Source organism: Typopeltis vanoorti, chromosome 2 (genome assembly GCF_054136105.1).
Source record: "Typopeltis vanoorti isolate ZY-2024b chromosome 2, IOZ_Tvanoo_1.0, whole genome shotgun sequence".
Taxonomy (NCBI): Eukaryota; Metazoa; Arthropoda; class Arachnida; order Uropygi; family Thelyphonidae; genus Typopeltis; species Typopeltis vanoorti.
In genome coordinates, this window is record NC_143550.1 from 108,610,484 (window position 1) to 108,637,553 (window position 27,070).

The 27,070-nt window shown below is 35.6% G+C and overlaps 1 protein-coding gene across 5 annotated transcripts in view; it reads right to left on the minus strand.

Annotated features, from left to right (window-relative positions):
- The window catches only part of LOC150109321 (Na(+)/H(+) exchanger beta-like), a 489,491-nt gene that overhangs the window by 58,419 nt on the left and 404,002 nt on the right, over window positions 1-27,070 (minus strand). For all 5 annotated transcript variants that reach the window (XM_090412496.1, XM_090412499.1, XM_090412495.1 and 2 more), the window contains 2 exons: window positions 13,962-14,030; window positions 13,760-13,848 (listed from right to left, as the gene is read on the minus strand). In XM_090412496.1, coding sequence (XP_090268622.1) covers window positions 13,760-13,848; window positions 13,962-14,030 — 158 coding nt within the window. The remainder of the gene's footprint in view (window positions 1-13,759; window positions 13,849-13,961; window positions 14,031-27,070) is intronic.

Genomic DNA, 27,070 nt, shown 5'->3' on the forward strand with positions numbered 1-27,070 from the left:
AATAACCTATTTATTTCAACTTCACACCACACAGATTCAAAATCTGTGCATGCACTACAGTGGCATAGCTAGAGCTGTTGCCACCCGGGGCAGTCCCTGAGTTTGCCGCCCCTCTCAATACACATCAAAAATATTACAAAAAGTAAAAACGACATATAGGGAAATAAATTAAAACACTATGTTTATTTTTGAAGTAAAACTTAAATTTCCAACCAGGACGTCCTCTTAAACGATTCAACGATGACTTCTAAGGCTGGAACAGGCCACGCTAGGCCTAAATCCTTGATATGCATGATGATGAACTTTAATTTCAACATTCTAAAATGTTATTTTTCTTGTTTTTCAGTTAGCAAAATTGTCAATGAAGTCTATTTCATAGTAATGTAGGTAATCTTAATCAAATTTTATTTAGAAAAACTCCTCTCACAATTAGCAACACTTACAGCAATTGTGAGGAAAATCCACAGTAGTATTACAATATTTGGAACAGTTCTTGAGACTGTATTTTAGAATTAACTGCAAAAGTTCCAAAAGGTTCAAAGTGCCGCCTGGGACGGACCGCTCCCTCCACACCTCCTAGCTACGCCACTGATGCCCTATCAACTTCCACACTTTGAAGACACAATTCCTCTGCAATCATTAACAGCACAGCACAGCACTCCCTCTCCTCTTTTCACATTTCTATCCTTCTGGAAAATTATATATCCTTCTAGTTCTGTTCCCGACATCACATCCTCCTCGGACAACCAAATTTCGCTTATTCCAATTATTTTTGGGCATACATTCTTTTTCTCCCCAACTAAGTCATTTATGCCAACAACTACGACTAATTTTGATGCCTGGTATTTCCTTTTCTGCAATGCATCGGTTATTTGCTTCATTGTTCGACCAGGAAAGAATAAAGTGTTTTGTGCACTTCATTAGTAATTACACACCTCTAATGATTGAGTTCCCATACACCAATATACGACTATCCTTTGACTCTTTCTTCATAATATTAATTTCCTCCTTCTCCTTATCATCAGCTAATCTCTCCTTTAGATGCTTAATATCATCTTCCAGATATTTCTAATCTATCCAGACACTTTTCATATATGTTAATGCTTTCCTTCTTCTCGTTTACCCAAACAGTGCACAGATCTTTCAAATTTTTTGGTGCATACATATACTAGTTTTTGCAACGCATCCACTGCGAAAAATCCAAAGCAGAGCCAGACTTTCATACAGAAGCCTTCCATGCCACTGATGTGTTTCTTTATGGACACTATCTTTAGAAGCTTAAGCAGTACAACAAACAAATAGCAAAATACTATATAAACAACAAAAAATTTCAACAACAACAACACCAAAGGACATTTGTATCCAACTGAAAAAAAATACACACAATTTGTGACAAAAACCCAAAAACACTTTTTTTAGCACAGCTCAAATCTGCCTCTATAAGTTTTTAATTTTTTTAAGGTTTAGTTTAATTTAAAGTTAAGTTATTAGTTTTGTTATTAAAATCACAATAAAAGATATGTGGATATCGTTATACTGAGAAAAATTTAAGTTGTTTGTTTGAACAATATTCCAACATACTGCATCATGTAAACAGAATGCAGTAAATTGTGCTTACTGTCAATAGAAGACAAGACTAGCAAAGGCATTAAACCTGATGACACCTCATGTTAAAGTCACTAATGGAAAGTAATATTTTATTTAGTGGCATAAAGAGGAATCAGTGAAGTGTACATACCTTCTTGTGCCATTGCAAATAAAATACCTATAGACACTTTTGTAGATGAGTAGCTTGACTAGCTGCTCACAGATGTACTGTATCCCTGAACTGTTCTTTACTGTTTGTAATACCTGGCTGTCATGATATCATCCATATGGTCACAGTGATTGAAAATGCAGAGTATGCTATACTGTGTATGAGTAGAAAAACTGATGACACGAGAAAAATAATATACGTTGAGATGCTAGAAATGAACAGATGTACTAAAAAGAAAAGGGAGAGTTATTAATGATTCTCTTAAAAATAACAAAGCCAATACTAGGAATGAGTAGTGGTGATCTGTTTCTTTGTTATTCAAATTACTATTGAAAGATTAATTTACCTTTAGTGGTAAATGTTTGTGAACTTTTGTGAACTGGAAATAAAAAGGAAGACAATACAATGTATTTATGGACTTAACAACTGCCAAGCAGTAAAGGATGTTCCAGAGTTATTACTGTTGATCACTAAACAGTAAAGCTGTGAAATAAATCATTAATACATTCGGCTTCTGAATAAATAGATGCTGACTGTCTACAATAAAATACTAATTAAGGATTACCATTATTTTTTAGGTGTAACTGTATGAAAAAACACCTTTCATATAACTATTTTCTGTTTCTTTTGAGAAACGTACATACAAGTAGGTGACATATTTTGTAGATGAAATATGTTGTTTCTAAAGACAATTTAAAAAGAATACTAGAAAAGTCTTGACTCATAATTTTAAGGCATGTTTGTGGAGTAAAAGTGTTTTTTTTTGTATAATTTTAATGTTTTTATAATGAATTCTTTTATATATATACGTGGACTATTCAATAAGTAATAAGACTAATTTTACTGTCGTGAAACCACTCATCACAATATTAATTTCTGTGGAATAAAGAAATGTTGCTGTCTGTATTAACAAAAGAGGTTGATAGATGCCGTATACGGGCTGATGTGCCAGAGTGTCACGTGACTAAACGCAAGTGTCCTTGGAACAGCGTTATGTGATTAAATTTTGTGTGCGTTTGCAAAAATCGGCATCGGACACTTTTAACATGATACGCGAAGCTTTCCACAATGAAGCAATGTCGAGGGCAAATGTTTTTCGCTGGCATAAAACTTTTAAGGAAGGAAGGCAAAATGTGGAAGATCTTGAACATGAGGGAAGACCTTCAACGTCCATCACAGAGACAATGATCAACACAGCAGCGATTATCATCAAGCAAGTCAAAAGGAAGCGTCCATTGCTGTAGAATGGCTTCTTATTGCACCACGATAATGCAAGGCCACATATTGCTGGTTGTGTAGTTGATGTTTTGCAGAAGAACAACACATATATCCTACCACACCCTCCATACAGTCCTGATCTCGCACTGTGTGATTTCTGGCTGTTTCCTCAGCTCAAGAAACCACTAAGAGGCTGCCATTTCGAAAGCAACAAAGCATGGGTAAAAGCTGCGGAGGCGGTTTTGAAAGAACTCTCAAAAAATGGACTTTCACATGTGTTTAAGAAGTGGACGCAACGTTGGGACAAATGTATCGCATCTCACGGTAGTTACTTCAAAAAAGACCATGTAAATAATGACGATTAAAGGTAATCTGTTTTCTGTATAAATATAGTCTTATTACTTATTGAACAGCCTATGTATATATATATTTAAAATAAAGAGCCAGTAGGCTTCATTTTGGCGATATAAACATTATTTAAATTAAGGGGATATTAAATCCCACATTGTTTTAAAACCGAATAAGAAACTCAAAGAGTTTCATGGCGAATATAGTAACTATAAATGTATCAGCGACTACTAGTGTAAGCTAAAGCACGTAGTTCAAGTACATAGTACAAACTAGGACAATTTGTAGCAAAGGTGGGTAAAGCTCTGATCATTATTCTTAGTATTTCCCATAATGTAAAACACATCTCCTAGGAAATATATGATGTTATACATTATGGTGGGAGGTCACTACCCAGACCGTACTTTAGCTTACAGTAGTAGTCGCCGATACATTTATAGTTACTATATTCGGAATGAAACTCTTTGAGTTTCTTATTCAGTTTTAAAACAATGTGGGATTTAATATCCTCTTAATTTAAATAATATATATATATATATATATATATATATATATACACATATATACGAGGATGAGCTGAAAAGTTCTCGGCCTCAACCATAGATGGCAACACTATCGGCAAGATTTTTTTTTTCTAAGTTGGTACATCTATCATAAGCATCCATGTATAATTGCAAGTCATTCTATCATGTAGTTTATTTTATGCAGCTGTCTGAAGCAAAAGTGTTGTCTGTATCCCTTGAAATGGATAAAATTGAGTATCGTGCAGTTATAAAATTCTTTCTAAAAGAAATTCATTCGAAGTTCATAAAAGTTTATGGGCACTCTTCTCCTTTATTTTCGACAATTAAGAAATGGGCTGTCAAGTTTAAACATGGCCATACTAGCCTTGAAGATGATCCACATGAAGGATGTCCAAAAAGTGCAACAATACCAGAAATCATTGATCGAGTGCACGATATGGTATTGGATGACTGGTGAGTCAAAGTGCACGAAATTGCTGAGACTATAGACATTTCAAAAGAACATGCAAGATATATTTTGCATGAAGAATTGCAAATGAAAAAGCATTGCACAAGACGGGTGCCGGGCTTGCTCACAGCAGATCAAAAATGCACTTGCATGAAAATCTCTGAACAGTGCTTGGAGCGTTTTAACAAGAATAAAACTGATTTTGTGCATCGATTTATTACTATGGATGAACTTGGATTCACCATTACACACCAGAATCCAAACAGCAGTCAAAACAGCAGAGAGAAGCTGGTTGTTCAGCGCCAAAGAAGACAAAGTTGGTTCCATCAGCAGGAAAGGTCATGGCATCGGTGTTTTGGTATGGTAAAGGCATTTTGTTTATTAATTATCTTGAAAAGGGTAAAACAATGACCGGAGAATATTATTCCGATCTTTTAACCAGACTAGACAAGAAAATTCGTGAGCAAAGACCCAGTTTGCAGAAGAAAAAAAATCATCTTTCATCAGGACAATGCACCTGCCCACAAAGGTGTTTTGGCAATGGAAAAATTAAGGGATCTGCATTATGAATTGTTGGAACATTCACCCTATTCCCCAGATCTGACTTCTACCTCTTCCCAAAACTAAAACTCTTCCTCGCTGGTCAGCGTTTTTCTTCGAATCAAGAGGTGATTGCAGCTGTAGAGGGGTATTTTGCAGATCTTACTGGGAACCATAACTGGGACAAGATAATGGTGCTGGGCATCGCTGGAATAAATGTATTAGTCTTAGGGGAGATTATGTTGAAAAATAAAAATAATTTTGAAATTATAAATTCATTTTTCATTGTTAGGCCAACAACTTTTCAGACCACCCTTGTATATAAGAATTGTAAAGACATTAAAATTAATCTTAGTGATTTATTTTGAACGGTGAACACTTAATCTTAAGTTTATGTCATAGTAAAGTAACATAAGCCAGGGAAAAGAGCCCGTCTAGTTAATTAAAAGGGAAAAAGATATTTATTTTCACTGAAAAAGTATTGTTCACCACGAGTTCAAAAGCACAGTCAGGAAAACTGGAATATTTAGAGAGGACACAGCAGATAAGGATTGGATGTAGGCATCCTAGAGGTGAGTGAGTGGGGAAACGATCCCATGATACTAATAAAGCTCCTCAAGTTCTCAAATTGAGTGGGATAGTACCACAACCATTTGGAATAAGAGAAAAGAGTTTTGGACATTGATTAGTTCAACTTGACCAAAAGTTATAGGCATTACTAGACTTGGTTGATAGTAGAAGAGGTAATCATAGGGATAGAGTGAATGAAGTATAGTATTTTCTTAGAGAACTGAAGGAATTCTATGGGGTGGGGAGTTCTGATAATGATAACAGAAGAGCTCTCAAAAAAAAAAAAAAAAAGTAGGAGAGAGGATCAGGAGGAAAGTGATGTAGAAGGCAGTGTACTGGGCTATCTTATGTGAGATAGAGGGCAACAGAATTTAGTTGGGTGCTGCTATATGCTAGAGATACAATGGAAAAGGTAGATGCATGCATTAACAAATTAGTACAATGAGTGTAGGAGGAGTAATTATTATGGGGGACACTTCAACTATGGGAGTATAGGTTGGAAGGAGAAATGGTCACCAGGTAGGAAGGAAGTGGAATTTTATTATTATTATTCCAAACTTCCATGGAGTCATAAGATGGGAGACCCATCTTAGATAACACACAGTCAATCACATCACTCCTTAAACCGCTTCACCATCTGTACATTCATCGTTCTATCAGCCAATGAATTCCATGGTCCAACCACCCTCCATTCAAAAAACTACTGTTCACCCTCCTGTTTACCACCTCCTTTAGCAGCTTCCATGGATGGCCTATTGTCCTTCTTGTTCCTTCTCCTAGTTCTGCTGTATGAAAAATACCACCTGTGTTAATCAAGCTAATAAATCTCAACAGTTTAAATTGTCTCAATCATGTCACCTCTTTGTCTTCTATCCATCAAACTCTGTAGTTTGCATGCCATCAGTCTATCCTCATAACTAACATTATAGAGTCTTAATATCATTTTGGGGTTGTTTATCCTCTTCAAATCTTGATGACCAGATCGGGGCACAACAGTCTAGACATGGTCTGATCAGGGATTTATACAATGGAATCACCATTCTTGAATCCCACTGGTCAAAATTTGTCTTAGTATTGCAGCAATCCTCTGGATTACTTCTCAACCTAAACAATCAGTGCCCTAAACTTCCAATTTTTATCTACAGTTACCCAAAGATCTCTTGCCTCATCCACAACCTATAGTAGAGATCCATCAATAGAGTATGCAGCCTTCCATCCATAGATCCCTGATTTCAAGATGTTATATTTAGCTTCATTAAATTAAATGGATATTCCCATTCATTTACCCATCCTTCCAGTTTATTCAAATCCTCTTGAAGAGCCAAAGCATCATTTTATACTCTCTCTCTCTCTCTAAATACTCCACCTGCACTATTACTAATAACACTCCCAAGCTTCACATCATTTGAAATAGCTGAATATCTCCCTGCAACCCAGTGACAATAACATTGATTAGTAGAGAAATTTTAAAGTGGAAGAGATAGGTATGAGAGGAACAGGATGGTAGACAGGAGACCTGATTTTAGGAGTCACCTTGCTGATGTGATGTCTGTGAGGACATCAAATCAGATTATGGCAATGATGATGAGAACCTTGGCATACAGAATTAAGAATATGGATCCACTGTAGAAGGTCTTGATCGTGTCTAACTACTGACCAATAGGTCAGTAGTTAGACACACTGATTTTTTGCACCACCCTTGTAGAACAGAACTATCATACATTCTTCCATTCCTGTGGTATTTTTCCTGACCTGAGACTTCAGTTATACAAACATGTCAAGGGGCTAGCCCTTGATGAACATTCCTTTAGCATAATTGCTGTTATCTTGTCTGTCCCTGTTGCTGAATTCTTATCCAGATTATGCAACATCTCTTGGACCTTGTTCTTATGCACTGCTATCTCTTCATCAGTGCAGGTGGCACTGTATGCCATGTTACATATTCCTGATTGATAGATCTTAGCAAAATGAACACACATCATTTGAACAATTTCATCTGCATATGATATAAAGGTACTGCCTGCATTAACTAAAATTATTCTTCCACATTCGTTTTTTTTAATTTACCTTGGAGCATAATGATACAATTCTTTTGGGTTTCTTTTAGCCAATTTCTTTTTATACTCCAATTATTTAGCTTTTCATACAATACTCATAAATTTTCTGCCTGAGCTTTATAGAGTTCATAACATCACACTTATTCTCACAATATCCTTCCACATCATCTTTTTCTTATGAATCTCTTGCTCCCACCCTATTTCTTTTTTGAATTCTAGGGACACATTCAGATGCTGCCTCATTTATGCACCTTTTCAAAGCTTCTCATGCATTGTTGATATCCTCCTTCTTATCTTAATAATGTTCCTATCTTTGGTTGTAACTGATACAGTGCAACCAAAGATAGAAACATTATTAAGAATAGGATTCTTAATAATTTTTCATATTATATAATAATTAATTATCAATTGTAATATTAATATTTTTACTGCTTGAAAATATCAATTAAATATTTGTTAATAAAAATAAGACCCTGATCAGACCACACTTAGACTACTGTTCTCAAATTTGGTCCCCAGGATTTGAAGGGGATAAATTAACTGTCGAAAGGGTACAGAGGTGAATAACAAAAATGGTTTCAGGACTCTATAATGTTAGTTATGAGGATCAGCTGAGGGAATGTGGACTGCAGAGTTTGGTGAATGGCAGAAGGAGAGGTGATATGATCGAGACTTTTAAACTGTTGAGAGGCAGTTACTGGGGAGGTCTTTCACTTGGTGGAACAGTGGGAAGGAGCAATGACAAGGGGCCATCCCTGGAAGTTACGAAGTAATAAAGAAGCTGTGAGCAAGAGGGTGAGGAGTGGTTTCTTTGCGTGGATGGTGGTGGTTGAACTGTAGAATGCATTGCCTGATAGAGTGGTGGGAGCAAGAATGATCAATGAGTTTAAGGAGTGGTATGATAGACTTTGTGTGTTTCCTAGGAAGGACCTCCCACAATGAGTCTCTTGACTCCATGGAGGCCTGAATAATAATAAATCATACAGTTACATATGCCTTACCGCCTATGCAGCGCTCTGTGTTTTGAAGTAATTTGAAGTATGTTTCTTAATACTGTAAAAATCCCAAAGTCACGTCAGAATTCTTTAACAAATCAATGGTGCACATTTATGTTTTGCATAAAGGAAAAATACGGTGGTTAAACAAAATTGGAGAAGAAAGATTAATAAAACAAGTGTTTGAAACAAAATGGCAGGAAAAAGACTCAGAGGAGACAGGAGTTCTTCAGAAAATGAAATGTAAGATCTGATGTACTCAGAGAAGTGATAAATAATAGAACCAGTTGGGAATAAAGATGTTGATATAACTCATGAACTACTAATTGTGTAGACAGACAAACATATATATACTTGAAAGGGATGATGATGGTCTTGTTTGTATTTTAACCAAAGCAAATAAGACAATAGGATCTTATTTGCTTATTATGAGCAAATTATGAGATGAGAGCATATTATGCCTGTCAATTACCACATATACCAGTGTACAGGGTAAATGGACATATAAAACAATCCCAAAATCTCCTTCTTTCAAAATGTTATTTTTGTACCATAATCACTGTATAAGGCAACCAAATTTTATACCTACTGCTGACCGATTTTTACACATTATTTTTAGTTTAATATAAGTAAAAGTAATGTGTAAATGTAAAACATGTACATCACAACAGGGATTTTTTTTTTTTTTTTTTACTGTAATATATGGCCAATGTCTTCCCATACAAGATGATCTGTAAAACTATTTTGACATGTTTATACCAGTCTTCAGATTCATATACTATAATTCATGTGGCCATACTAGTAAAGTTTTGTTAGAATTTAAATGAAAAAAACTACATGCATACCATGTGGCATACATTTATGAAATAAAATTTTTATGCACAAAATATATTAATACACTAATGTACAGTATATTAATATATTAACGTGATAATTAATATAAAAGCAAACTATCGATTACCCTAAAAACAGTTTAGAAAGGACCATTTTAATAAAATGGTCCACACTTAAAACACAATATATTAAAAGCCATCACTATGAATATGAAACCTAAGCTGCAACTTCTTCATTGTCATCCTCCCACAACATTTTATTATCTATTTCATTGCTAGATGATGTTTTCCAGATGATGTCAAATTAAAAGGTTCAGATTTTATACTACTTCTTCTTCTGCAGCTTTTCTCACTTAAGCAGGATCGCTGTTTGTGGCGAGTCTCTTCCACAACCTCCTGTCTTGGGCTGTAGCCACATCCAAGTTCTTCATCCTCAAGTCCTCCTCCACCATCTCCCTCCATCTCTTCTTTAGCCGCTCACACTTCCTCCTCCCCTTCACATCCATCTGGTCACACCGCACATCCACCTAAGCAGTCTCATCTCCGCTACCTCCATCCTGCTGATGTTATTTTGTCTTAGGGTCAAAGTTTCCATAGCATACATCATAGCTGGTCTCACTACTGTCCGGTAGATTTTTGCCTTTAAGATTGATCGGCACCCTCTTATCGCATAGCACTTCAGCCATCTCTCTATCCCCAATTCCTCCATCCTGCATTCCACTTTCTTCTCAGCCTCACCATCTTCTTTCGTTGTTGAACCTAAGTGTCTAAAGTCCCTAACCTTCCTGATAACATTTCCTTCCAGCTCCAGATCTGTCACCTGACTGCCATCCACTTTGCAACACAAACTCTGTCTTACTTCTGCTCAGTCTCATACCTCTCTCTTCCAGTACTTTCCTCCAACTTTCCAGTTTAGCTGCTACTTCTCTTGATTCTGCACACAGCACGATGTCATCTGCATACAACATAGTCCAAGGTGCGTCTTCTCTCACCTCCTCCGTCACCACCTCCATCACAATATTAAACAGGAACGGACTTAATGCTGACCCTTGATGCAAACCAACTGTCACTAGAAAACTTTTTGACTCTCCCAGGCAGGTCCAAACTCTTGTCTTCACATTTCTGTACATCTCCTGCACCAGCCTGACATATTTCACCGGTACCTTCTTCTCTCAGACACCTCCAGACTTCCTGCCTTGGCACTCTATCATACGCTTTCTCCAGATCAATAAATACCAGATGTAGCTCCCATTGCTTCTCTCGAAACGTTTCCATCATCTGTTGATAGATAGCATCTGTTGTCGATCAACCAGGCATGAAGCCAAATTGCTCTTTTGCAATCTCCACCTCCTTCCTTAGTCTTCCATCAAGAACCCTCTCTAGGATTTTCATTGTTTGGGACATCAACTTTATTCCTCTGTAATTCTTACAGTCTTGTGCATCCCCTTTACTCTTGTAGATGGGGACAAGAATACTTTCCCTCCATTTTTCAGGTATATTTTCCTATTGACAAACTTTTATTAATAGGTCCCACAGTAGGTCAATTCCCTCTCCCCCCAGTGCCTTCCATGCCTCCACTGGGATCCTGTCAGGGGCCCACCCTAGAGTATAAAACAAACCCTTGTTTCAGCAATTTTTTTAAAACTTTCAAACATCATCTTATATGCTAAAATAATGATAACTGTTTGCAGGTTGGAAAACATGCATTTTTGAGAAGAAAACCCCCCCCCACACACGCTTCTATATGAAGCTAACTTGCCTTGATTGAGAAGGAATCAACAAATTCGGTCTCAAAGACAGAATTTGAGTCCATGTTTTATCAACTGAAGGGAAAATGTCACATTATTTTAAAAACTGTGCTGCAGAGGTGCTAATTTTAAAGGCATTTAGAGGAATTTTAAAGGAATCCTTGAGACAAGTTTTGAGTCCTGTTTTATCAACTGAAAGGAAAATGTCACATTATTCTGATAACTGTGCTGCAGAGGTGCTGATTTTAAAGGAATTTATAAACCCAAAGTTATATATAAAATTAAGTTAGTAAAGTCTTGCTAGTTTCTTATATAGAAAAACCTGTAGAGTATTCATAACTATAAATTCACACAAACGCCACAGTAATTAAGTTTTTAATAAGTAAATATTTTGTCTTAAGCATCATAAGACATCATCAAAACAGTTAATAAACAACAATAGGAATTACATTAAAAAAAAACACATTAGTGTGCATGATTACAGTGGAATCCCTCTATGTATACAGTAGCACATTGAAGGATTAAAAACTTATTGGGCTGTAATTAAATTAAATTAAAATATAATTGTTAATTTATTTTATACAATAGAGGTTAAGAATTTCCCAGACTTTTGGGTGTGAGACAGTCATTACGGTTAAGTCTGTGATGTAATATTTATCAGTTATATTTTAATTTAATGTAATTACAGCTGAATAGTTTTTAATCCTTAAACACACTACTGTATACATAGAGAGATTCCAATGTAAGCATGTGCACTAATGCATTTTTTTAATGTAATTCCTATTGTTGTTTAATAACTGCACTGATGATGTCTTATGATACTTAAGATTATTATTATTATTATTCGTGACACCTCCAAGGAGTCCGAAGACTCATCGCGGGTGTCCTCCCGTGATGAGTCTTCTGAGAAGATGAAATATTTACATATTATTAAAAATAATATGTAAATATTTCAAGTTAATTAGTGTGGCATACATGTTTCAAGTTAATTAATGTGGCATACATGTGAATTTATAGTTAAATCTTGTTAAGAAGAAAATCTTTTTTGTTTGTTTGTTTTCTTATTATTATTGTAAGACAGCATGGAGTCAAAGACACATCTTGGAGGTCCCTTTGTCAAACACACAATGCATCATACTGTGCCTTAACACAGTCAAATTCTCTGCACACACCACACTCTCAAGCAGTGCATTCCAATTATTCACAACTCTCCAAGCAAAAAACCTGTTTCTCACTCCCTTTCTCACAATACAGTTTCTAGGGATGACCTCTTGTTTTTCCCCCCAATCTCCTACCATTTTTATGAAAAGCTTCTTCAGCATTAATCCTATAACAACCCCTTACCAACTTATATGTCTCTATCATATCACCTCTCTTCCTCCTATCCACCAGACTCAGTAAATTGCATCTTCTCAACCTTTGTACATATTCAACATTCCAGAGATCAGAAACTACTCTGGATCTTTTATGACATCTCTTCATCCTTTTGAAGACCAGGTGACCAAATCTGTGCACAGTATTCCATATGTGGCCCAATCAGAGCCTTATAAATTGGAACCAGAATCTCCTTACTTCTACAAGTCAGTGCCCTCTGCATCATTTATTAATTCAGGTGGTGTTCTGGTATAATAAAAATAGTGCATTGATTTATTCTTGTAACAAACATCATTCCTAGAATTCGTTGTGTTGTCCTCACAATTTTGGCAATGTGTCATCTTAATTTTAGATCCTTATCCACTATCACCCCAAGATCTATTTCCTCCACCTCCAACAAATATATCCTCACCAAGATTAAATTCTACATCCCATCTTTGTTTCCCACATTTTAAAACCTTACATTTTGCAACATTGAACTGGCATCCCCACTCCCATGCTCATTCACTCAGTCTATTCAAGTCTTCTTGTAAGGCCACAACATCTGTTCTACTCTTTATAGTTCATCCCAACTTTGCATCATCGTCATTCTTCTTCTTCCATGAATTATAGGTATACTGTTATTTGGAATCTGTTAGTAATAAGACTGCAACCAGAACTGTTGTTTTAATAATGCTGACACAGAAGATAAACAGAATCTTGTCAGTGTGCAAAAAAAACTGTTTTGTAGCCATTGATGAGACTTCTGTCCATATACTGGGAGTACTCATGCAGCCATTTCTACTGGTCGGTCTGATTCCTACAAAATTATGGCAGTTTTTTAAATAGCCTATGAATGCATCTGCCTACTTATTCTCTTTGTGCCATGTGGCACATAAAGCTAGGGTTTTTCTTCTCCAGTTAGCTTTGTATTTTTCAACTAATTCTGTTTCTCTTCAGCTATTCCATCTACTATGTTTCTTTTTCTATTATTTCAAGAATGAAAGGAAAATAAAGGCAACAGACAGATAACAATCTGTCTGTGCCAAGTTGGTTTAAGGCTTCCTCCTTTTCCTTCTTTCTTTCTTGGATCCATGTCAGAGATATCTTAGAATTATCCGTCTGTCTATTGTCACTCCATATCCATCTGTGTCTTTTGATTTCTCTTGTGATATTTTTTCAGTGAACCATGATAACTATGTGATTGTGGCTCAGTGAAACTTTAAACTCTAGTGACCATCAACACAAGCATTCATATATATATATATATATATATATATATTAGTCCTTCGAAATCTAAAAGAATTAACCTTTTATATTTTTTATTATATTGTTAATGAGATTCTGATATAGTGTAAGAGTCACCAACCTGATTTCTTAAGAGGCTTTGTTTCTTCGTCACTGACTTCTTTTTCTTCTAAAACTGGTTCTAGTCCATTTGTTAATTCAGGTGGTGTTCTGGTATAATAAAAATAGTGCACTGATTTATTCTTGTAACAAACATCAATGTTTGGAAGTTAAAAAAAAAAATTAAGCAAATACTGTAGCAATAATAATAATAAACTAAACACCTGTATAAGAGAAGAGGCTGTTTATCTTCTATAACAGTAGCAGGTCCATATAGATGAGCAAAGTGATCCCTACAAAAGATAAACAGTTTTTTTTTTTAACTCAATCCACCAGATGACATATTATAGACTGATAATATTAACTTAGCAATGTTGCTAACAAATTAGTACTGATTAAAAAAAAAATATTTATCATTGAATTTCAAAAAAAAAAATAAATAAAATATTCGCTGAATTTCAAATTAGCATCATCAGAGCACAACACAGTTTGTATATGTGACAGTGAGTAAGTGAAACAATACAATTGTAATGGATAAAAGATCTCAAGTCCTATTTTGGCACCCTCTAATGTTGTAAAAAAAACAACAAAAAAAACATTACCGCTATGTGGGAGTTGCTTTTAAGAGAGCATTGTTATCTCTTTTTTTTTCTTAACATTACAGGCCCCCAAAATAGGACTTCATATCTTTTGTCCATTACAATTGTACTGTTTCACTTACTCACTGTCGCATGAACAAGCTGTGTTGTGCTCCGATGATGCTGATTTGAAATTCAGTGAAATATATGCAGTTAATAAAACATCTTTTGATAAAAATGTTTGGTGTTGTTAATACCGTTAAAAATAAGTCATGAATAACTGTCAACACCTAAGAGCTTATCTGTTAGATTGATAACTCTATAAAATATCTAGTCCAAGATTTAGTATTTTTATTTTCAGTATATTTTATTTCCTTTTTTTTAAAAAAAAAAGAATAAACAACCTAAACAATTTGAAAGTGCTGTATGTGAAGAATTTTTATTCATTATCTGATGGCTGCTCAATAAAATATCAATTAAAATTCTTTCAGCAAGACTAATTTAATAAACACACACACACACACACACACACACACACACACACACACACACACACACACACACACACACACACACACAGAGTGTCTTATAAGTTCCAAAATATTTCAATAATTCATAAAAATCAGAAAAATTTATATTAGAGTGCGGTTTGCACAAAAGTGAATCACAAGGATTTAGTTCAAATTTTCACTAATAGAGGGCACTACACCACATTGCTCATGTGCAAATGAGAGTTTTCTATAAAACGCAGGGTGGTATACTGCTGGCCGCTTGTAATGAATGTGTGCAAATTCCCAGTCATTGGAGCGAACAGAATTATTTTTGTGAAAAGAAAATTTTTTTGATGTGATACTCACATTTGTGGATAAGACATCGTTAGTGAAGTTGTTTTATGTAAGTGGGAAATCGGTAGTGGAAGCTTTACAAAAGTTTAGAATGCAGAAAAGAATGAAGAAAAGTCAATGTCCTATCACTCCTGCCAGATTACAATCTCTAATTTGATGTTTCAAGGAAATTGGAAATTTGTTAGATTGCCATTGTCCTTGCATATTGAATATTGACTGTCCCATGTAGCAAAAAATGCACTTCATCTATCCAGAAGATGTTGTACAGTCATTGTGATCTTCTTTTGTCAAATCCCATCTCGTGAATTTCTCCCTCTCAGTGGTATCACTTGGTAACAACTGGTGAAGAGATTTGCAACTTGTGCTGTGCATTATGGGAGATACTGAGACAAGGAGTTGAGAGCTTGATCCACCTTTGCTGCTAGTTGCCCGGTGTTGTACGACCTTACCTAAGTCTTGAAGATATTTTCAGGCACAAACTTTGTTTGCTCACACTTGGATAAAGGATTAAACTAAATTTATTATTGTATGAATACAAGTTTAATACACCATGAAGGATGCAGAATAATGATGTTTTCACTATGCCTGTGATTCATGAAGCTTCCAGTGCACTGCTTGTTGATTGTGCTGCTAGGGCATTCATTTGCAATACCACAACATTGGTACAGATTTCGGATAACACTGATCTGCTGGTCGCAAGGGCGATCTGACAAATTTCCAGTTTCCTTGAAATGCTGTATTAGAGACTGTAGTTTGGCAGGAGTAATAGGACTTTGGCCTTCTTTCATTCTTTTCTGCATTTGAAACTTTCAGAAAGCTTCTGCTACCAATTCCCTGCTTACATAAAACAAGTTCACTAACAATGCCTTATCCATCAATGTGAGTATCCCAGCAACACATTTTTCAAAAAATAATACTGTTCACTTCAATGACCGGGAATTTGGATGCATTCATTACGAGCTACCAGTGGTACACCCTGCGTTTTGTAGAACTCTCATTTGTATGCATTTGTAAATTAGGCATGTGGTACAGTGCCCTCTATCAGTGAAATTTTGAACTAATTTTCTCCCAACCAAAAAAAATCCCCCCCTCCTTGCGATTTACTTTCATGCAAACTGCACTCTAATATATCAATTTTTCCGATTTTTATGAATTATTGAAATATTTTGGGACTTATGGAACACCCTGTACATGAGAGAAAGAGAGAGAGAACTAATTTCTAGCAAATTAAAACCTTAAGCTTCACTTTAAGTATACAACAGTGATGACCGGCTGGTCTAAACATGACATTAAAGCACGCATTGCAAAAGCAACTGTTGTTCTTCAGAGATTACAGACACTTTGGAAAGACAATAAAACACAGCTAGCTAAAATACTCTATCTCATCGATACCCCTTGTTAACTCTATCTTACATTACATGGATGTGAGAGTTGGACATTGCTAAAGGAAGGTAAGAAAAGATTATTGGCCTTTGAGATGAAGTGCTACAGAAAACTTTTGAAGATATCATATACGATGCACCTAACAAATGACAAAGTTAGAACGAAAATCTGCTCCATTGCTAAAACACAAGAAAATATCATAATAAAATACGTTGGAAAAAGCTCCAGCAGCTGGGCCACATAGCTAGATCAGATAGCTAGAGGACTTGATCTCTGGTAAAAGACATCGGGGATGACCTAGAATCACATGAATAGATAATATCAGAAATTGGACTAATTATTCGTTCTCCACTTTGTTAAGGAGATCCCAAAACATAAACATCTGGAAAGAGAAAGTGTATGTTAGGACTATCGCCTTTATAGTGCCCCAATTGCCTACATGACTATGGATGAAGAAGAAGAACAGCACTAAGAAGGGATTGAAAACTATTTTAATTCTTCCAATATTTCAACTGTCACTAAGACATCTTCAGGAAGTACAAACAATACTTGTAGCACACACACACACATACACAAAAGGCAATGCAATAATAAACAAAAGACATGGTTGTGACCCTAAATTCCTATCTAGGTGGGGCTAGCCTTATACAAATGCCCATAGATGGAGCATTTGTATAAGGCTAGGTTTTAAACTGCGATCTCTGAGGATTAATGTTTCCTATATTTTACATTGAAAAAAGTGAAAGATGTGTGGACCGCTAGGATGAACAAAAAGAAATAAAGTAGTGATATATGCGAAAAGTATGTCGATAGGTTAGAGGATTTGGAAATAGGAGCTAGCATTGCCAGTAGTAAACAAAAATCTACTGGAAACATTAGTAATGATGACAAAAGGAACAAGGGAAGAGCTTAGGTGCAGGAAACATATGAGGAATTCGGTAAACTTAATGCTAACAAGGCAAAAGGATTTGACAGTATATCGACACGTCTTGTGGGAATGCCCTGTGGAATTAATGGTACCATTGGCAGAACTATTTAACATGAGTCTTGCAACAGGGCAAGTCCAAAAGGAATGGAAGACAGGAAAAATTGTTCCACTTAATAGAGCAGGGGATAAGACTAAGGCTGCAAATCATAGGCCAATCAGTGTGTCTGGGATTGTTAAAGTATTAGAGAAGTTGGTGAGGACTAGGATACAGAAGTGAGATGATAACAGCAGTATTCTTTATGATGGTCATCATGGTTTTGTTGGTCACATTTCAGCAATCTGTTTACATATTATAACAAGGTGACAAATTCACTTGATAAAGGAGATGCATATACAATGGTGTACTTGGATTTTTCAAATGCCTTTAATAGACTGCCACATGACAAGCAAGAAACTAAACTGAAACAGATGGGATTAGATAACAGACTAGTAAGTTGGATAGCTGATTGGCTGTAAGTCAGTATTGGCAGGTTGTATATGAAGGAGTAGTATCACAAAAGAGAAAGGTCACTACTGGAGTGCCACAGGGATCTCTTTTGGGATCATTATTGTTTAATTTGTATCTGAATCAGGGGTGGCTTGTGCATAGGCACTGCAGAACTGCAGTGCCTATGCACAAGCGACATTTTTCTCGATATATAAATATATTTATTAATTTATTTATATTTGCTTGTAATATTTAATTTTATCATCAACAATCCTATACAATTCTCTTATTTTGTATAAAAAATAATAAAAATCCATCTTGTAGCACTTAGGAGGGATAGCAGCACTGTGTTTACCACAGTGTCACATTGCTAGTATTTGCTACACGCACAAGCATATGCACGTCATAGTGAGATGCGAACTATTGGTGTAATGCGGCACTGTCCATCGTGCAGTTCCACTGTTGTTTATATGCGGTTTGCACCAGTAGTAAAGTGTTAATAGTGCTTATCGTGTTTACTCCGTCTCTATAAATATTTGGACATTACAATTAAAGACATAACATTTGTTATAGTTTTTATTTTAGAACATTATTGGGGTTATGATAATGAATTTTATTTTTAAGTAATTTTGAATTATACTAAACTGCATAATTTTATCGATAATAAACAATATTTTTCCATGAAACAAAACAAGAAGAATATATTTTATTTTTAAGTAATTTTGAATTATATCAAACCGTATAATTTTATCAATAATAAACAATATTTTTTCATGTTTAATTTTTTTTTTTTAATTTTTGCCATAATTTTGAAATTTTATCCAAACATGTATACACTGTACTTACAGTGTATGTATATTTCGAAAGTTGCAGCATCCCCACGATTTCAAGCCACAAGTCATCCTAATGATATTTAGACCTACTCAACTGGAGATGTGCAGCTGTTTGTCAATGACGCAAAATTGAGAAGGGCTGTGAAAAGTTAATTAACCGTTCTGCTCCGACCACTCTCTCAGGCAATGCATTCCAAGGTTCAACCACTCTCCATGCAAGAAACCACTCCTGACCCTCTTGCGCACAGCCTCCTTTTGTAACTTCCAGGGATAATAAGGAAGGAGTGATGACAAGGTCCTCTTGTCATCACTCCTTCCTGCCGTTCCACCAAGTGAAAGAACTCTCCAATGTCTACCCTGTAACTGCCTCTCAACAGTTTAAAAGTCTCGATCATATCATCTCTCCTTCTTCTATCCACCAAACTCTGCAGTCCACATTCCCTCAGTCGATTCTCATAACTCATATTGTACATCTTTGTTATCCGCCTCTGTATCCTTTCCACAGTCAATTTATCCCCTTCGAATTCTGGGGACCAAATCTGAGAACAATAGTCTAAGTGTAGTCTGATCAGGGCCTTATACAACGGAATAATAACTCTTTTATCTCTGCAGGTCAGCATCCTTCTCAGTATTGCAGCAATCCTCTGAGTTACTCTCACCACCTTTGCAATACGCTCCCTGAATTTCAGTTTTCTATCAATCATCTATCAAAGATAGTATCAATGGCAGTATCATATTAAAAATGAGGATATTAAGAAAGAACTTGACATTATTAGCATTCAAGAATATGTTAGCAGAGCTAATATTAGGTGATATGGGCCACTTCAACAGAATGGAAGAGGAAAGACTGGCAAAACAAGTTGTTTCCCAGGATGGTAGGAAAAAAGACTTGGAGGAAGACCAATATGTAGGTGGATCGACAGAAATATAAGCTCTGATAATATTGGAATGTTGACAGATGCTGATGGTATAACAGGCTAATTTGGAGGAAAATTGTAAATAGGAAGTTAGTAATGATGTAACTTTTTCATGCAGTATTATCATAATATTCTATGTCCGCGTGGTTAGCCTAGTGGCTTTGCGCTTCGCAACCAAATGCCTGGGTAAGGAGTGTCCTGGGTTCAAATCCTGTTGCCGACGTGAGGAGCTAAAGGATCTTCCTCAGCCATAGCCAAGTTAGCCGGTCTTGGGTGTGGACAGCAGGGTTTCCCCCCCAATTTATCTGGTTTTTCATCCCGCAAGCAGGCAAACCATCCCCGTGAACACACGGATCTACAGCCATAAATACTTAACCCCCCCATGAGGGGGGGCTCAACTCTCCCCAATAGGGATAGGGGAGAAAAGGGATGAAACTCCATATGAATAAATAAATAAATAATATTCTATACACCCCCCCAAGGGTATAATCCAGGAATTTGATGATGATATATATATGTATGAAATTTATAAAAAGAATATATATAATTATGACATCTCTAGTAACTTCTCATGGACTTAACAGTTTGATTAATGAAATTTCCATTCTCATTATCAAAATATTCTCTTCTTCATATAACAATAGGTAGCTAGATATCTAGCTGCTCAGTGTTTAGTAACTTAACATATAGGTGCTATGTTGCAAGAAGATTGGGTCAGCAGCATGGTTCAAAGAAATCTAAGTTGAACACATCTTAACAGCAGGTGACATGCATAGATGGTATGCATTTGACCCTCATCCCAAGGGCTTTCTTTTCAAAGCCTATTTTCCAACACTAGCCTGTGATAATATTTTCTTCATTCTTTTTTATATGGCCATCAGTGCATGTGCTGTTTATGGATACCTTGAAGTTATAGACTTTAATCATTCTAGCCTTAAAGCTTGGAGCCTTCTTAGGAAAGTAAGTGGTAGTGCTCCATTGATTAAAGAACAACCAAGAATCACCCCAGATCAACTAGCTATACATATTGTTAATATATCACGTATCCCGATCAATAAAAAGCATACAAGATATATTAAGAGAAAAATTAAAAGAATTTAGCAAGTCTTCACCTATAACTTCAAATTTTGCACACCCTTTTACGCAGCAAAAAGTTGAAGCAGCCTTAAAGGAATTAAAGCCTGGTAAGGCTCCTGGTTTTGATAACATTCATCCAGAATTTTTGATTAATCTGGAAGAAATGCAAGATTATGGTTAACTAAGTTCTATACTGACATTCTTACAACTGGTAAACTTCCCACTATTTTTAAAAAAGCAAAAATACTTTCAATTTTAAAGCCTGATAAGCCTAATCATAAACCAGAAAGTTACCGACCTATTACTCTCCTCAGTTGTTGTTATAAACTCTTTGAAAGACTTATTTATAATAGAATAAGCTCCACAATTTTTAAACATGTCCCAATAGAACAAGCTGGCTTCAGACCAAATCGTGGGTGTTGTGACCAGGTTCTCTCTTTAGTAACTCACATAAAAGCTGGTTTTCAAAAAGATTTAAAAACAGCAGCAGCATTTATTGATTTGTCAACAGCTTTCGCCACCGTTTAAAGACAAGGCCTTCTATATAAATTATACAATATTATCCCATGTAAAACAATAGTCCATATTATTAACAATATGCTAAGAGATAGAAGATTTATAGTGGCTATAAGTAATAATGTTATGCATTAAGGGAAGGGCCACTACCCAAACTAGTTTCAATCTTTATTGAGGTCTCTTCCGTGGGAGCCAGGCCCAGAGTTGGAGATACCAGGCAGAAGCAATGGCAGGTCATCTTTACCTATAGGACCTTTTTTTTTATTAAATTACTCTGGATTTAGAGAAAGATGTTGAAAGTTTATTTTTCACTTGGTTAGACTATAATAAATTTAGTTTAATCCTTTATCCAAGTGTGAGCAAACAAAGTTTATGCCTGAAAATATCTTCAGGACTGGGGTAAGGTAGTACAACAAGTACAACACCGGGCCACTCACAGCAAAGGTGGAGCAAGCTAACATCACTCCTATCTTTCTCTAAATCCAGAGTAATTTAATAAAAAAAAAAAAAAGATGGCACACCATTTGGCAACTCCTATAGGTAAAGATGACCTGCCATTGCTTCTGCCTGGTATCTCCACCTCTGGGCCTGGCTCCCACTGAAGAGACCTCAATAAAGGTCGAAACTAGTCTGGGTAGTGGCCCTTCCCTTAATGCATAACATTATACATATCCACAAGGAGATGTGTTGTGCATTATGGGAGATACTGAGATAGGAGTGATTGTAGCTTGACCACCTTTGCTACCAGTTACCTGGTGTTGTACTACCTTACCCCAGTCCTGAAGATATTTTCAGGCACAAACTTTGTTTGCTCACACTTGGATAAAGGATTAAACTAAATTTATTACAGTCTAACCAAGTGAAAAATAAACTTTCAACATCTTTCTCTAAATCCAGAGTAATTTAATAAAAAAAAAAGGTGGCACACCGTTTTGCAACTCCTATGGGTAAAGATGACCTGCCATTGCTTCTGCCTGGCATCTCCACCACTGGGCCTGGCTCCCACTGAAGAGACCTCAATAAAGGTCAAAACTAGTCTGGATAGTGGCCCTTCCCTTAATGCATAACATTATACAAATCTGCAAGGAGATGTGTTGTGCATTATGGGAGATACTGAGGTAGGAGTGATGTTAGACGCCCTCTCAGGCAAGAGAGGACATCTGCAGAGAATTATGTCTGTCACAACTCTGCATGCAAAAAACCTGCTTCTCATTCCCCTGCTCACACCCTCCTTATACAGCTTCCAGGGATGACTTCTAGTTCTCCCATGATCTCCCACCATTTTCTATAAAACCTCTTCAACATTGATCCTATAACAACCCCTTACTAACTTGTAGGGCTCTATCAATACCACCCCCCCTCTTTCTCCTATCCACTAGCCTCTGTCAATAGCATCTTCTCAACCTTTCCTCATATTCGACATTCCAGAGATCAGAAACTACTTTAGTCAGTCACCTCTAGACCCTTTCCAACATCTCTTCATCCTTTTTGACTAGGTGACCAAATCTGTGCACAGTAGTCCAGGTGTGGCCTAATCAGAGCCTTATAAAGTGGAACAAGAATCTCCTTACTTCTACAATTCAGTTTGCATCATTCCTTGAATTGTCCTCACAGTTTTGGGAATGTGTTCTCTAAATTTCAGATCCTTATCCACTATTATCCCAAGATCTATTTCCTCCACCTCCAACAATATAACCTCACCAAGCGTAAATTTTACATCCCATCTTTGTTTTCCAATTTTTAAACTTTACATTTTGCAACACTGAACTTGTATCCCCATTTCCTTGCCCATTCACTGAACCTATTCGAGTCTTCTTGTAAGCCCACATCATCTGATCTACTCCTCATAGTTATTCCCAACTTCTGCAAACAACTGAATATTCCCATCAAAATCTTCCCCAATATCATTAACACAGGTTAAACAGCAATGGTAATAACAGACCCCTGAGACACACACACCACTAGTGACTTTCCTTTTCCTGGATATCACTCCCCCCATACACAACTTTCTGATGCCTATCAGATAGTCAGTCTCTGATCCAATGCACTAAAATATCCAACCTCATCTGCTCTAGTCTGACTATCAACTTATCATGCAGTAATCTATCAAAGCCCTTGCAAAATCTAAGTATACCTATGTATCCCTCTCCTCTGTCCAATGAAGCTGTCACCTTATTGTAATAAGTAAGTACATTACTAAAGTACATGACCTCCCTTTAGCAAATCCATTGTTTCTTTCTCAGCTTTCAACTCTCACCTTTAATGTTGCCTGGCGTTTATGAGATTCCATGCTCATGCAAATTATCTTACTTTGGACAGACAGGTAGGTCTGTTCAGAAATACATCTCGGAACATCAAGACCGCATTCATCTTTTTAAACCACAGAAATCTGGCCTCTCTCACCACAGAATTGAAAATCCAAACCATAGGATCCATTGGGAAAAGTCTAAACTTTTACATAGATCTTTACATAAACATGAACGTTTATACAAAGAAAGTTCTGAAGCCCTACTACACAGACCAAACTTAAACCCCAACGACGTTCTTACTATTCCTAAAGTATGGGAAATTGTCATACAAAATTGTGTTAAATAATTATTATTATTATTTTTATTTTTATTTTATTTATTTTTTTTTTTTTGCTACTGTAGCACGTTATGCACATTTAATGAGATTCTATTGTAATCATGCGCCTTAACTGTATGTTATTCCTATTATTGTTTAAAACTACTGTACTGATGATGTCCTAAGATACTTAGGATGAAATATTTACAATTAAATAATTTTCACTGTGGTTAATACGTGTGTTTCTTTTAATTATGATCGCACCACAGGTTTCATTATTTAAAATAAAAAAAAAATTTTCATGTGTTTACATGAAAAGTAAGCATTAGTAAGTATGTGTTTACATGGTTATATAATCTACAAAGTACATAGATTTAGATGATTCTAATTCATATTTGGTAATAATTTTCTATGCAATAAAAAAAAACTGCAAATCATTCAATACATTTTCTTTGATTATTCTAATTTTTTTATTCGGAGATGTAGACTGTACTGACTGCCCCACATATAAAGTTTCTAAATACTTGTCTGCATTATAATCTTTATTTCCTGGAAAATGTACTTCTCACATCAAGAACACTATAGATTTTAAAACAAATGTTTGTAATCTACATTTATAACCTTCAGATATTTTATTTAATCTTGATATAGTATCTCTTTTCACAAACATTCCTTTGACAGATACTATTAATTTAGTTAAACAAATTTTCCTAATGACATCATCACACTTTTTGATTTTTAATCCACTCTGGCTATTTCAGTGTACACGACAAATTATACCAACAAGTTGAAGGAATAGCTATATGTAGTCCTATCTCTCCTACTCTTGCCAATTACTCCATGTAGTAATTGGCAAGATCATTTCCTTAAAGATCGTTTCTTCTAAACCTACAGTGAGGTACATATATGGAGATGATATTTCTGCAACATGGAAAAGCTCACCACCAGATTTAAAACTATTTACTTCAAAAATAAATATGATTCATCTGAGAATTCAGTTTACTTAAAAGAGGAGAAAAACAATCAACTAGCCTTTTTGGATATTTAATTCTTCATCAACCAGATAGTAGTTTACAATTTTCTGTTTTTAGAAAAGAAACTCATATTGACTGTTATATCCATGCTAATTTTCATCATCATCCTAGTGAAGAAATTGGAACTATGAAAACTCTGTCACATTGCGCTCATAACATTTGTTCCACTGAAGATCTTTTACAGCAAGAATTGAATTATAACAAATCTGCTTTTATGAAATATGGCTTTAACAAATCATTTATCAAGAAAGCCTTCAACAGCTAGGTGACAAGTCTCTAGATTTCCTAATATCACTCAGATTTCACTCCCGTGTATTAAAGGAATTTCTGAACGTATTGCTAAAGTTCTAAAACCTTTTGATGCTACAGTATCCTCTCTTCCTGTTAGGAAGATGTCTACCTTCCCTTCTTCACCTAAAAGACATGTTTCTCCACTCAGCCTTCCCGATGTCTACCAAATCCCATGCTCCTGTTGTTTGTTTTATTTTGGACAGTCTGACAGATCTGTAGCTATCTGTCATGAAGAACATAAATCTTATTTACAGTATTATCTTGAACCTGAGCAGACTGGCCTAGCAGAATATCCTTTCTCAACTAAACTAGACTTTTACATAAAAGTAGATTCCTTATAGAACAATTAGATAAAAAGAGCTTTGAGGCCTTTCTGCACTGATTGAACTTAAACAGATCTGAATGTCTTCAGTTATTCCCTTTATGGGAAATATTATATCAATTTTTTATGCAAATTGCTGATTATTATTATTATTATTATTATTACGATTTTTAAAAAAAACTGGGAATATACTGACTATCTGTCTCCTACTGAAGTCATAGTGATGCTTTTTGAAATTGATTCTTTTAGTAATTTTATTTTGTGTTCCATTGTCATTATTGTATTGAGGATGCCTATGATACTTAGGTGAAAAATTTACAGCTAATAAATTTATTTCACATAAGTTTAAGTTTTGTCTTTATGTAAAAAAAAAAATATTTTTTTCTATGTACCACTGACAACATATACATATATACAGTTATCACTAAAGATATAACTTAATGCCCTATATAAGAAAATATGAGCAAATTGTTAAAATCTGACCTGCCTATAGTAAACCCATGATGCAAAGTATACTTATCTGTCAGTTCATTTCTCTAGGCAAGTTCTTACCAATTTCTCTAAAATCTTCACTATCACTCCAGAGATACTGATATCTCAGTAGTCAGACACATCCATTTTTGCACCACCCTTGTATAACAGTAGTATCAATGCACTCTTTTCATTCCTGTGGGATCTGTTCTGACCTGAGAGTTAAGTTATACAAACATTTCAAGGAAGGACCAAGCCAATCTGGATAACATTCCTTTAGCATATGTGCTGATATCCAATCTGCCCCATGGCTGATTTGATGTTCAAGTTATGCAACAGCTCTTGAACCTCATTCTCATGCACCTCTATCTCTTCATTCAATGTAGTGGTGGCACTTTTTTACCCTGAGCTTTATATATATATATATTAACTCCTCTCAAGCTTATTCTTATGATATTCCTTTCACATTATCTTTTTGTATAGATCTCTTGCTTAATATATATTAACTCCTCTCAAGCTTATTCTTATGATATTCCTTTCACATTATCTTTTTGTATAGATCTCTTGCTTAATAAGGTTGCATATCCATTTCACTCTTACCCTATTTGTTCTTTGAACTCTAGGAAACACATTTAGATACTGTCTCATTTAAGCACCTTTTCAAAGCATCTCATGCATTGCTACTCCCCTATTCAGTAACTGATACCATGATTATCAAAGATAGTATTCTCCCGAGTTTGTCATAATTTTGAGCTTTGTACTTCGGTATGTAACCTGTCATAATTGAAACATCCATATACTTAGCTAATTCTCTGAACAGTGTGGAATAATCATTATCACCATCTGGGCAAAACAGTCACATTCTTAACTGAGACTCCTCCTCTGATGCTAGGTGAAATCTATGTTTTTGATTTCAAGTTCCTTCTTTCACATGCTGCTTGATAAAGGTGTCTTACAACAGCTCAACAAATTCTCCTTCATTCGTATCATGAGATATCTCTGTTATCCAGTAAATGTTTGGATAATCTAAGTCACCCATAATGATTACTCATTATAGTAACCATTAGAGTAATTTAGCAATACATT